The sequence below is a fragment of the Dermochelys coriacea genome, chromosome 15, assembly GCF_009764565.3.
Source record: "Dermochelys coriacea isolate rDerCor1 chromosome 15, rDerCor1.pri.v4, whole genome shotgun sequence".
In the NCBI taxonomy this organism is placed as follows: domain Eukaryota; kingdom Metazoa; phylum Chordata; order Testudines; family Dermochelyidae; genus Dermochelys; species Dermochelys coriacea.
The window spans coordinates 13836120-13849710 of NC_050082.1; the positions used below are offsets into that span (position 1 = coordinate 13836120).

The following is a 13591-nucleotide window of genomic DNA, read 5'->3' on the forward strand; positions in this document are numbered from 1 at the left end:
GTAAAGAATTAATAATTTTATTAAGATGATATTAAAATAAAAACAAAATGGTATAGAGTTGAAGCATAGAAGTTTCTGGTTATCAGGGAATAAGGTACAGATTATCAAGGGGTGCGAAGTTTGGTTTAGGATCGGATGGCGTAAGGAATACATAATCTGCAATCTCCCCGATTTGCGGTAAAAGGTTAACGGGTCAAAGTACAGACATTGAGATATGGGGGTATGTTTTTCATATAATGGCTTTGTTCAGGTAAGGAGTATAATGAGTGGATACGATGATGAGGATGGATTTACCCTCATTTGGTGAGATTTAATGTTCAGTGAGTTTATGGTTCCAGTTCATATGGTCCAATGGAAAAAGTCTCTCAGTCCCTTTCTCGTAGTTGATGGATGATGTCGTTCCAGCTCACATCTCCTGGTACTGTCGGTGGCCGGTAGTTGTCCCTGGACCGTTGTAAACAGCTTGAGGGAGCACTAATTAGAGCCATGTTTCTTAGCCACCTTGCTCTTATCCTTCAAGGCCCTCCTGAACATACACTTCTGTTAGCACCTTCTGCTACCTGTCCTCTCCTGCTTTCTTGTGCCACACCTCAGCATTACAAAATCAGAGGGTTTTGTTCTAGCATCCCCCCCCCTCCTTTGTCTGTACATTGTTTTACTCAACTTCTCAGGGCAGAGACCTGGGCTTCTTGCATTAGTCTGCAAAGCACTATTCTTAGCTATTGCCCTTTAGCAATAATAAAGGACAACCTGATTGATTTGCCTTGGTGTTAAAATGCCTCCCAGAACTTGCAGGGTCCTTGCACAATAGATTCTTGCTGCTCTCTGCCTGTCTGGTTTGGTTTGATTCCTGGGTACTCACGAACATCCGTGATCAAGGAGATGGGATAATCAGGGACCTGATCTTGCTCCCACTGAAGTCAGTGGGAGTTTTTATCATTTCAGTGGCAGCAGGTTCAAACCTGGCTCAGATTGATCCTCGCAGGAGAGTGCATAGGTATAAATTCCCCACCTTACTGAAGCATTGACTGAGGTGGGGCGAGGGGAGGGCAAAGCACAATACCAGCTTGAGGGGATTCTTCAGTTTGTGCCAGTGGAAACCAGGTTGAGGCATGTCTGCTGGTCGCCATGTGCTCTGTGTTTTAAAGCACCCTGGAGCATAATGATGCTCTTAGCCAGCAATGCACCAAATCCCTCACTAGCACCAAGGAGAGGCCATGTCAATTCAGCGAGGTCGCGCTCTCATGCCTAATTTGGTTTGTTTCTTTGGTCCCCTCAGGAAATAGGGCTGCTCTTGGGAGGCCTAGTGGAGAAGATTCTCCCCCTGGCACCCACAACGGGGCCTGAGCCGCTCCTGCCACTCACTGTGTTCAAGATGGCAGCTAGAGTGTTTCAGGAAGTGCTGCTGAAGTGTCGGCACTGGGTAAGAACAGTGTCCAGCCCGGATAGGCTGTGCCACACTCTCCGTCCCGTCTCAGGCCTGATTGCGGGGATGGGGCTCTCCCACTCTTCTGAATGGCCTAGGGCTCATGTCACTGACCCTTGGGGCAGCAAGGTCTGTCCTTTAAGGGCCATTCGTCAGGTCCCTGGGTCAGATTCTGCTGTTACACCCTGTTATGCTGGAACAACTCCACTGACTTTAATGGGGCTACTGGGGGCTTACAGCAGTGCAAAGGAAAGCTCCAGCTGGCCCATAACTCGGCAAATGTTTTCACTCCTGAGTGTGGGAATCCTTCCCCCTGTAACCTTTACAAGGGCCAACTCCTGGCCAAGAACACAGCAGGGCTCTATTTGGAGCCAGTCATTACTGCTTTGGACAGTGGCAATGACCACAAAAAAGCGTCCAACATCCCCTCTCTTCTTCTTCCTGCCCTACCTTCCTTGTGTCCCAGCAGTGAACCTGGATCCCTTTGAGTGGATGCAGCTGGTTATGTCACTGTTTCTTGGATAGCACTATGGGCTCTGTCACTCAGCCTCTGGGCTACACATCACATGATGCAGTGCAGAGACTAGACCCACACAATGCAGCAAACCTCGACATTGAACCTTCTAAAAAATTCTGTTTGGAATGTGTGGTAACCCCAGTGGGGATAATATATCATGTGAGACAAGCGAGTGGCTTGACTGTCCCCTTTGAACCCACACAGGGGTGAGCAGAGGTTCATAATTAGCTTCACCCACAAAATCCACTTCCCTGCTCCATAAAATTCCTCCATGTTAATGTTTTATTGTGTAGGCCAGGGGCTTTGGCTTAAGCATAGGACTACGAGTCAGGCACTCCTGATTTCTAATCCTGGCTCTGACACTTAACTTCTGCAGCTTTGACCAAGTCATTACATTTATCTGCTTCTGCTTCCCTATCTGTGAAAAGGGGCGAAGGTCTCCCTCATGGGGCTGCTGTGGGGGTTGATTAGATAGCAGATGGAAAGCCCTTTGAACCTGCAGAGCCCTGAGTATTCTTCTGTCCTAGGGAGCAGTTGAAGGTTGCAGCATGGGATTCACCAAATTCTGCACTGCTTTGCTGAACCATCCTCGTGCAGAACTGCAAGCAGTGCCAAGAACGATGCTGGCACAGGTATTGCAACCACTTCTTGCTGTAGGCACCATGGGGAGATGGTCTCACAAAAGCTTATGCTCTTTTTCAGTTAAAGGTAACTGTTACTTATATTACAGAGATACCCAAAGATCTCAGTCAGGATCAGGACCCCAGTATGCGTTCAAACACAGGAAAACTCAGCCCCCTTCTGTAAGGAGATAGACTAACTTCAGTCAAGTCAGAGATTTGATTGACCTCTGACCCCTCACTCATTTATTGTTCTGAACGCACACCCATGTGTGTTGTTTTTAGAGAAGTTTAGAACAGTTGTAAATTTAAGGACCAAAGACCATTGCTGTATTCCCCCAAAATCCATTGCTGGAGTCTTGTACACCCCAAAGGTCTGAGCATCCCTTCCACTCCACTGAACCCCTCTTCCCAAACCAGCCTATAGCTAATGAGGACTAAGCAGAACGCCCTTTGGATCCTGCTCTCCCCTCGGCTGTTAAGTCCACGTGTACCAGCCCTGTATCACTCCCAGCACTTATTACAGAACAAACATGGGCGTTGGATGTTTACCAGCGGTGTGAGCACAGGCCTGGGAGCTAGGCGCTCCTAAACTGCAATCCAGGTCTGAACACCGCACGGTGTCATCTCTCAGTCACTTACAGCTTCCTGTGCTGGTTTTGTTTCTCAGGGTTTGGAATTGTTAAGTGGCCCCAGGAGCAGCTCCATTACCCGCAGGGCAGCCGGCTTCCCCATGCTCTTTCTGTGTATCGTCGGTGGGGAGGATCCCTCCAAGGGGCGCCCTCTGCTAGCATATTGCATCCAGACTTTACTAGCCTTGGCCAACACGCCTCTCCCGCAGAACTGGGACCAGACACTGGACCTCCCTCAGGTAAGAGGCCTGAGCGCTGAGCAGTTCAGCTCACACATCAGTGGATGATATTCAGCAGAAGAGACCTACCTCTCGCCTATGTTGGTTAGCCTGGCAGACTGCCTCCTGAATCCCAGACAGTGGTGCTGCTGAGCGAGGAACCTGCTCTCCGAATGGGGCTGGGGTCACCGTGCTGCCTACAGTACCATCTGTCAGATGAGACAAACCCCACAAGCAAACCACTTGTGCCCACTCCAAGCGTCCTGCTGGTTTTCACTAGAGTAGAGCTGTTCACCGCAGCGTCACACCAACTTACCTTCCCTGGCCGATCCAACTGAGGCAGACGGCTTTCCGTTCGCTTTCCCGAACTACTGCCTAGTGTTTGCTGTGTCCCCAGAAGTGACTCGTGCATTCTGTGTAGTACATCAAGCTCCTTGGCAAAGAAAGCTGCTCTATGAATGGGAAATGACTGTGACATTTCTTGGGGGTGGGGGGTGTACCCAGGCCTGCAAGGCACCTCGCTACCACCTGCCCCTAGTGTGAGGAAGCCATATCTGTGAGGGGTCAGATCATAAATTCCACCAGCCATAAGCAACACAATGACTACCCCCCCTCAGCCCACAGAGGCTCCACTGTCCCTCTCCAGGTAAGCAATAGACACATGCAGCCCCTGAGCCCTCCAGGCTTCCCCCGGAAGAGTCCAGCCTGTATTCTACTGCATGCTTCCCGCATTCACAGATCCACTACTCCCAAAGGCACAGTATGCACCAGCTGCACCTTAGAACCACCACTCCACTCAGTTGACGGTGCTTGGATTAGCTTGTAGTGAAACCAAGGAAAAGTTTATTTAACAAAGACCAGAGATTTGAGAAGAAGCAGATAGAATTAATGGGAACAAATGGTTACATATAAAATAAAATCATAACATGTTTTCTAGAGCCTAAACTTAACAAGACATTCCCCTGTCTCATAAAGGTTACTCACCCAAAGTCTCTCTCTCCTCCTCAGACAGTCAGACCAGCTGTGATCCTCCATTCAAAAGACAAGCCAGCAGGCAGCTTGACCCCTCAGTGAAGGATACCTGGGCATACCATTGTATCCCCAGATATAGTTCCAGCCATCCACTGTCATCACTTGTAAACAGGATACCTCCTGCTGCTTGTTTTTTCCTGCAGAGAATCTCCCATGGAGATTTCACAATCTCTTGATTAGCACTGCAGTCAGTCTGTAAACAGACAGCTGTTGTGAAGTATACAGTAGTCAATTTACATATAGCTGGACAGGTGGATAAGCAGCTCCCACCTGAAAGAAACACCCTCCCCCCTTCACAAATTATCTGTACAAACACTTCACAGGGATTATGTCGATCAGCATGACCAGGCTTTCACTGGAGACCTTACAAGACACCCTTTGATGAACAATTCTGTAGAGACCAGACCCAGGGCACTGCCTTCTGCCAGTGGGCCCCAAGAAGTCCCTGGGCCACCCCAGTGATCTTTGTTGCGTTTTTCTCTGCAGGTCTCTGCCTTGCATGTGTTGCAGACACTGGTGCGTGGCTCCGGTCTGGGAGCGGCGCTGCTCCAGTATGTCCCGCCTATGATGGCTCTGCTTCTGAAGGCACTAGGCTCGTCTAGCTGGGCCATGAGAAACGCAGCCATCCAGCTCTTCAGTGAGTAATAGCTGCTTATTCCTAGCAGTGCCATGGGGTGCACACACAGGTTTCCTTCCATCAGTGACCCTCCATCGGAGCAAGGCCATTGCTCTGCTCAGTGCCCAGCCCATAGTGCCCTCTGAGGAACTAATGGAATAGAAAGCAAGAAGAGCATGTCAGAAACTCTGCTATGAATAATATTGGTGGGGAGGAGATACGGTGTCGTACGGTTTGCAAAACATGTCCTCCAGTCTAGAGTGAGTCTTAACAGGCTAATTCCTCTATCAGTTCGAAAGAGTTCCAGATTAGACAAGCGCTGGGCTACTTCAGGAATGCTCAGCTTAACAGGTCTGCCAGCCACTTCCTTTGCTATTTAGGGAGGGTGACAGTAGCTGTTTCCTAAAGGGTCTAAGAGTAATGTTGAATACAGACTCCCACCCCACAGAGCATTTTCCAAACTGCCCTCGAGATGGCCCCAAGCAAAACCCCGGTTCTGACCTTTGGGGCAGTCCCCGTCAGGATCTACATTTTGACTTATCTCCATCTCTCCAACTACACACAGCATCAGTGAAATGCAGCCATCTCTGGGGTGGAGGGTGGCTCAGCATGAAAGCGAGTGGAGTGGGAGATGCTGCACAAGGGCCCAAGGCAAACCCCAGCAAACAGGCCACAGCATCTTTAATGCCCTGCAGAGCAGGGGGGACCTGCTCTTCAGAGTCTCTTTTGAGAGTGTCTCCCATCGAGTACATTGCATGGGACTCCATCTCCCTGCCTGGGAAGAATGAATGGCTGAGTCAGCCCTGCTGGGATTTGAAGCAGGCTCCAAGGAGAGACGTTAAGGAGTCTCCGTGCTCAAACCACTAATACCTTGCCTCTGCCTGAACGCGGCCCTGTTGGACTTGCTGTTCATGCTGAAGCACAAGGCAGAGTACATGGGTAGCTGGTTCATCCCTGCCGTGAGCCAGTGGCTTTGGTTCCTGATGCCCTTCCCCCGTTTGCTTTCTTTCAGGCGCCCTCACAGCTCGGGTGCTGGGTCCGAAGCGGAGCCGGGAAGATAGCTGCGCTCAGGACGGGGTGAGCCCTCAGGCGTTCTTCAGCCGCTACCCGCAGCTGAGGGAGATCCTGCTGGGAGAGCTGCACTCAGCTCTGGAGACGGCAGGAGAGCCGGAGGGAGGGAGGTTTCACCTCTGCCCCTCGCTCCACGCCATCCTCACGCTCTTGGCAAAACTCCAACCCGGGGCAGATGGACTGAGCAGGTAGAGAAAAAGGGGAGGAGGCCACCGCATGGGCAGGTGGCAGGGTGCAGGCCAGGGGTCCCCGCAGGGCACTGCTACCTATGGCCTGCGTGAGGCTGACCGCCTCCCAGAGCCAATGGCATCCAGCCGCCTTCTGCAGAGGGGGAGGGTCCCTGCCCTCTTCTAGTTCACTTGCGTCCTTGCAGAGGATGGGCTGTGCGACGGCCGGGCACTGCAGTGACACTGCTGGTACGGAGGGCTCAGAGGCCCCGAGGAGCTGACGGGCAGAGCCGAGACGTGCTCTCAAGCTGTCGTCGTCCTTTCCTAGCCCTTTCTGTTCAGCTCCATTTAGCAGGGCCGAAGACCAGCAGGAGGATAATCTTTGCTTTGTTTCCCGCTCTGCACTGCTCGCTCCGTAGCATCTCCACTTGCTTCCTGGAGCCCTTGCTTCAGCTTGCAGGAAACCCCATCTATGCTGTGCGAGTCATGGCAGCCAAGGCCCTGGTCCCTGTTGTCCCTACGGCTGAATACGGGAAGCTCCTGCTGCGACTGGCTGGGGACTTAGCTAAGCAAGGCAGTGTCCTATCCCACAACACGCTCCATGGGCATCTGCTGCAGATACGGGCTCTGCTGGCTTACGCTGCAGACACCAACTGGTGAGTGTCATTCCCTCACTCCCTTTCTGTTTGCACGGCCACAAGATCCAGACTCCAAAGCCAGGGGTGTAGTGTGAGCAGCCTGGCAAGGAATGCCGAGGCAAACACTGAAATTAACCTAGGAATGTTGCTTCCCAGCTGAGTGGCAGAGCAGCGGCTCCATCACGGCCTCACCAGCTGACTCGCTTCCTGTGTTTATGGCCATCCAGCCTTTTGTGAAACGGCTCCATTTGCTATCGAAGGGGCAAGAAATAAGGACAGACCATACTGCATGGAGCCCTGCTGGCTGCTTCATGGAGTGCGAGGGACAATGCAGAAGGACGTACGCTGACCTCATGTTCTGTTTGGTTGCAGGGGTGGGGGAAAGGTTCCATCACACACCCTAGAAACAGAAGGAAAGAGCCCAATGACGCCACCATAAGACAGGGTACAGGGTGGTCTAGTAACGACTGAGCAGTTTTCCCAACCTTTATCAATGCAGTATCCTGTCCCCTTCCAAGAAACAGAATTGTAACGCATGGCTCTGCAGAGAGAACCGGGCCAGCACCTTTCAGAGAGACACGCTAATGCTCCTGCATCCAAGCTTTTTAGTAACAGCTAACCCATAACTATTGTTACTGGTACCTTGCTAGGTAAACTCTGCCGTTTCCTTTCAGTTTGTCGGCAGATGCCATGCTGTCTGTGGCTCATCAGCTGGAAGGCCAGTTCTGGTTGGTCACTCCCTCACAGCAGTGCCCTCTGATTCGCTCGGCCTACCTCCAAGTCATCTCCCTGTTGGTGGGGAGCTGCACCCAGGGTTTTGCAAAGCGTCTTCAAGAGGTTGTGAGCAGTGAACTGGACAACTTCAGGCCAGGGCAGAAGGCAAGATCTTCCAAGCTCCAGGTATTTGCCTCTGGATGTGTTCATTGTGGCTCACTGGGGCCACAGAAACAGCTCAAGGATAAGGAATATGCAGCAGGAATATAATAATAGTCAAGCTGCAAACTCACAATGGACCATTGTAAAAGCTCTGCTGGGTCTGGAGTACAGGATAGGGATGAGGAGCAGGCAGAGCATCTCTGCTTAAGGGGAAAATGTAGGTTAAAATTAGTTCTCCAGCTATTTCACTTTTATTAAATGTGCTAGCAGTGGGCACATAGTGCAGGGCACTCATGCAAACCTGGCCCACATCAAGGGGATCTTGTCCCTCTCTGGAAAGCACAGACTTTCATGGAGCAGCATATAAGCAGCTGTTCTGGTTTTCTTGCAGGTGGGCTCTGCTGTGTTCCATCAAGTTATCACCCACTTCCTTTGCAAGGAGGCAGCAAGCCCGGCTGGGGCTGAGAGAGTTGGTGCAGTTTGCTTGCTCCTCCAAGGGGCAGATGTTGATATACAATCAGCCATCCTGATGTGGGTGATTGAAGGGGAGGAGGAAAGAAGCAAGGACTTAGAGAAGAGTCTCCAGCTGACGTTACTGGTAAGGCAAGGCTCCATAGAGATTTTAAATCAGAGTGAACGTTCAGGACCTGTTCAATCCTAACACCCCCCACATTGTGGAACTAGATCGTGCCTTTCTGAGCTCTCATTCTGATGAGCTTAGCTAGTTAGGTGTTCCTAGAAATCACTGTGCTGAGCTCATTCACTTAGTACTGACACTGTATGCCTTTCTCCTCACATGCTAATGGGAATTTGAACCCAAGTCTCTAGAGGTGAGTGGCTAGAGAGTTAATCCACCGCACTTCCACGGCTGCAGTTTAGCTTTAGAAGTGTCCTTGCTAATCCCAAATTGAAAGGGCTTTTTCAGAGAGGGACACTGATTCCTTATTTCTCCAACAGGAGAACCTGAAGTCGGTGCTACAAGGTCGGAGGGACAAAGAGTTCCTGAAGTTGTACCTGGAGGCTCTGGTGCATCTGTGCCGCAGTCCTTCATCCCAGACCCAGGATGTTTTCCATAAACTCTTGGGTCCTGCAGCAGCGTGTGTGGATGTCCTGCTGTCTATGGTGGAAACGGAGTCTCCTGGCCCAGACCTCCTCTTCCAGGCACTGTCTGTGATTAGCTTGCTCTTTGTCCTGGGGTAAGTAGTGTCTTATTCTCCTGTACCCTCCCGCTCATTTTCTGATGGTTTATAGAAGTCAATAAGAGTTTTGCCCTGGGTTTCGGTAGGAGCAGCACTGAGCCTTACAATAGCAGATACTTTTTCGGCATTTGCCTATATAATATATTCAGGTTTGTGCTTCTGTCCTGGCTTTTTTTCTCTTGCTCCTATTTGGTTCGCATTGAATTTTATTGGAGGCATGTGCCCTTCCACTATACTGATTTAACTGGCACTGCATTTGAGCTCTGCCCTGTGTGGTAGGTGGTCTGATAGGCGGGCTCAACGGGTAGTGATCAATGGCTCCATGTCTAGTTGGCAGCCGGTGTCAAGTGGAGTGCCCCAGGGGTCGGTCCTGGGGCCCGTTTTGTTCAATATCTTCATAAATGATCTGGAGGATGGTGTGGATTGCACTCTCAGCAAATTTGCGGATGATACTAAACTGGGAGGAGTGGTAGATACGCTGGAGGGGAGGGATAGGATACAGAAGGACCTAGACAAATTGGAGGATTGGGCCAAAAGAAATCTAATGAGGTTCAATAAGGATAAATGCAGGGTCCTGCACTTAGGATGGAAGAATCCAATGCACCGCTACAGACTAGGGACCGAATGGCTCGGCAGCAGTTCTGCGGAAAAGGACCTAGGGGTGACAGTGGACGAGAAGCTGGATATGAGTCAGCAGTGTGCCCTTGTTGCCAAGAAGGCCAATGGCATTTTGGGTTGTATAAGTAGGGGCATAGCGAGCAGATCGAGGGACGTGATCGTTCCCCTCTATTCGACACTGGTGAGGCCTCATCTGGAGTACTGTGTCCAGTTTTGGGCCCCACACTACAGGAAGGATGTGGATAAATTGGAAAGAGTACAACGAAGGGCAACGAAAATGATTAGGGGTCTAGAGCACATGACTTATGAGGAGAGGCTGAGGGAGCTGGGATTGTTTAGTCTGGAGAAGAGAAGAATGAGGGGGGATTTGATAGCTGCTTTCAACTACCTGAAAGGGGGTTTCAAAGAGGATGGCTCTAGACTGTTCTCAATGGTAGCAGATGACAGAACGAGGAGTAATGGTCTCAAGTTGCAATGGGGGAGGTTTAGATTGGATATTAGGAAAAACTTTTTCACTAAGAGGGTGGTGAAACACTGGAATGCGTTACCTAGGGAGGTGGTAGAATCTCCTTCCTTAGAGGTTTTTAAGGTCAGGCTTGACAAAGCCCTAGCTGGGATGATTTAACTGGGACTTGGTCCTGCTTTGAGCAGGGGGTTGGACTAGATGACCTTCTGGGGTCCCTTCCAACCCTGATATTCTATGATTCTATGATTCTATGATACCAATTTACTTCACTCTCCGAGAGAGAGGAGACAAACAATGTAGAGAAGCAGATCGCTTGCAACTGAACAGAAGCTGTAGTTACATGCCTGCAGCAACATGTAGAATGGTGCTGGCTAAGAAACGTAGGGGTGCCAGTTACAGAGGTGTCAGTGCAGGAGATAATTGTCCAGTAAGCAAGGTACAGCATAAACAATGCTATGTGTCCAAGGAGCCCTGGGGCAGGTATCACCCTAAAATACTGGCAGCTACGGTAATCCTTTTGTGCCTGGTGTAGCATTTGACCTCAAGTGGCCCTGCTTCTCGGGACTCCCAGACCCTGTGCTTGAATGGATGGAGAATAATAGGATGTAACTGCTGTGAGAGGGACAGAACCAGAGGGGCTACTGCTTCTCCACAGTGTTCTGCAGAGAACCATGATCTTTCACTACAGGAGCTGATAAACTTTAAAGCATTTTGATTTAGTCTTTGCAGTAGACATCAACAAATGCCCAATGTCAAAGGATTTATGGCAGCTTCACTAGTCTGGTGCAGTGACATGGGTCTGGCTTATTGGTACAGAATCTCCCTGAAAAGGGAGAATTCTGTTTTGGGGCAGTCAGCTGAGTGCCAGTGTCTGATGGAGCCAGAAGGAATGACCTGACTTTGACATTCCATCTCTCTCACTCGTCCTGTGACAGTTCCAAACTTCGGGATTATCCCCTGCTTGAGCGATGGTGCGTGATGCTGGAAAGATGCAGCAGATCCATTTCTTCGGAGGTGCTGAGACTGGCAGCAGCAAGGTCTCTCAAGCTGGCAGGAGCTGATGTGGTTCAGAGTGCCCTGGAAGCCTCCTGCCCATCCCTGCTGTTGGTTGCTGTGCGGTATGTAGCTGACACTTAGAGTCAGAGAGTTGAGGCCAGAAGGGACCCTCCAAATCATCTCGTCAGAACTCTCGTGTATCACAGGCCACCACCACCTCCCGCACACTGATCCCAACAACCGAAATGAGACCAAAGTATTCCAGCCCGCAGGAGACTAGAGTATTATGTGCCATAGGCAGAGAGTAGGAGGGGCCACTGTGCACCAGTGCCTGAGGCCCCCACAACGGCAGGAAATGATTCAATGAGATACACCTACATAATCCTGGCAACTGACCCACACCCACCTGCTGCAGAATAAGGCAAAAACTCTGCCAATCTGACCTGGGGGGAAATACCTTCCCGACCCCACACATGGCCATCAGTTAGACCCTAAGCATGTGAGCAAGAACCAGCCAGCCAAGCATCTGAGAGAGAGACTGCTTGGTGCCATCTGAGAGTCCTGGCCCTCCCCGTTCAATATCCCATTGCCAGCTGTGGCCATCCCTGATACATCAGAGGAAAGAGATTTAAAAATAACCATCCCAGAATACACTGGAGCGGAAAATCCCTACCTGACCCCTGCAAGTAGCCGGCAGAAACCCTGAAGCATGAGCTTTTAGGACCATACACCAGATATGGGCCTCAGGGCTGCTGAGTCTTAACCCCTTCCAGCATAAGCAACCCCGTCATACAGTCACACTAAAAAAATGTATCCAGCTCTCTCTTAAAACAAATTGTTTGCCCCTATAACTCCTACGGGGAGGCTGTTCCAGAATCTCATCCCTCTGATGTTTAGAAACTTTCTTCTAATTTCCTGCCTGAATTTATTCATAGCCAGTTTATACCCATTTGTTCTTGTGCCAACATTGTTCTTTAGCTTAAATAGCTCTTCACTCTCCCTGTTATTTACCCCTCATGTACGTGGGAGTAAATATCATCCATCCTTATTCTTTTTGTTTATATAACTAAAAAACCTCGTATTATTTATTCTTTAATTTCCTGGCAAGAGCTAATTCAGCTTGATTTTGAGCAATACTTGTTATCGTGGTGGCATGAAAGTCAGGTTTTCTTGATGGTCATTGACAATACACATTTCCAGTACTGCTCTAGCATCCAAAATCCCAGTTTCTGGCCCTAAAGGTTAATAACTTGCCTATTTAATAGAAGATTTGCATTGAAGGAAAATTGCATTGAAGAATATTAAAGGGGACGTTGCCAAGTTACAAATCACATTTTTAAAAACAAGATGCTGGTTATCTTACTGCTGCTGCTAACACCTGAAAGCCTCCGCTCCTTTTTGCTCCAAGTACTGTTTGTTTACTCTCTGCATTTCACTCAGCCTGGACAATGAAAATGAACTTGTCAGTTTCATTTTCTGGCCCCTATGCAGGATAACACTACTCTGCAATATTCCAGTTGCAAACACAACACAGGAAAATTTAAATTGAAACAAAAGACTTGTAAGTTGGAGTTTAAATAAAAATACTGGAAATGTTTCTGTTGACCTAAGGGTTTGTAAAACAATATTTTTTTAAACAAAATGTAAATATTGGGTCCAACTCTTCCCAACAACGTCCTCATGAAAATCCTCAATATAATATTGGATGGGGCACATTGCACTGATGAACAGAGGTAGACTGTCTGTGACAAGGTTGTGGAGTATTTGAGGATATTGTATGTCACTTTACAAAAGGGAAAAGAACCAAGCACTGCCAGAAACAAGTAATGATGATATTGACCATCCAAGTGTTTAAACCAGTTTCCTGTTAATTATAACCTCACTGTGTAGGAATATCCCCGGGCATTGTAGTTGGATAGCTTGGAAATTTGGATAGCACCAAATGCTACTAAAATGAAGTCTGCTTTCTTTTTCCACTCAGTGTGATGGACATGGGCATTTACCTGCTACAAGATGAGGATCAGGAAGTACGGCGTGAAGCCTCTGTCTTCGCCAGCCTTGTTCAGCATATGTCGGGAGTGCAGTCTCAAGATAGCTGTGTCTTCATCCAGGGTAACAGAGGGCTGGTGTGCCTGCTGCATGTCCTGCTGGAAAAGTTCTGGGGCTGCCAAGACACCTTTGAGTTTTTGCTACGGCACCTCCCCACGCTGGATCTCAGCAACATCTTGACAGAACTGGAGGCCAACAAGTGAGCGGCTAGGATTCTAAAGTGGTGTTGAGACACATACACTGCCCCCTCCCCCACAAGAGCCACACACCAGAAACGTTTCAGGACCGATCTTCAGCTGTGACCAAGGGGAGGGCACACGGCAACTCCAGAAGGGATACAAAGATTGCTTTGAGGCACCTTTGCACTCCCCCATCCCACTTTGCACTGGTCCAATATCCCAGTGTATATTAGAGCAGCTGCCTGGCAATAGCCTCAAGGGGCCGGGAGGA

At 49.5% G+C, this 13591-nt stretch overlaps 1 protein-coding gene and 1 long non-coding RNA gene across 8 annotated transcripts in view; one reads left to right on the forward strand and one right to left on the reverse strand.

The window, feature by feature from the left end:
* The window catches only part of LOC119843801 (thyroid adenoma-associated protein homolog), a 39125-nt gene that overhangs the window by 21956 nt on the left and 3578 nt on the right, over positions 1 to 13591 (forward strand). For all 5 annotated transcript variants that reach the window (XM_043498466.1, XM_038373681.2, XM_038373682.2 and 2 more), the window contains 11 exons: positions 1280 to 1423; positions 2471 to 2575; positions 3234 to 3434; positions 4932 to 5082; positions 6074 to 6320; positions 6719 to 6955; positions 7612 to 7837; positions 8205 to 8411; positions 8771 to 9009; positions 11032 to 11214; positions 13074 to 13340. In XM_043498466.1, the coding sequence (XP_043354401.1) occupies positions 1280 to 1423; positions 2471 to 2575; positions 3234 to 3434; positions 4932 to 5082; positions 6074 to 6320; positions 6719 to 6955; positions 7612 to 7837; positions 8205 to 8411; positions 8771 to 9009; positions 11032 to 11214; positions 13074 to 13340 (2207 nt within the window). The remainder of the gene's footprint in view (positions 1 to 1279; positions 1424 to 2470; positions 2576 to 3233; positions 3435 to 4931; positions 5083 to 6073; positions 6321 to 6718; positions 6956 to 7611; positions 7838 to 8204; positions 8412 to 8770; positions 9010 to 11031; positions 11215 to 13073; positions 13341 to 13591) is intronic.
* Positions 107 to 13234, reverse strand: LOC122456848. Of its 3 annotated transcripts, none has more exons than XR_006275948.1 (3): positions 13096 to 13234; positions 3730 to 5211; positions 107 to 526 (listed from the first exon to the last, which is right to left on the reverse strand). It is a non-coding gene; the product is annotated as an uncharacterized LOC122456848 (long non-coding RNA). The 3 variants fall into 3 exon arrangements; XR_006275950.1 differs by lacking the exon at positions 107 to 526 and having other exon boundaries at positions 3430 to 3860; positions 4398 to 5211; XR_006275949.1 differs by lacking the exon at positions 107 to 526 and having other exon boundaries at positions 3430 to 3865; positions 4398 to 5211.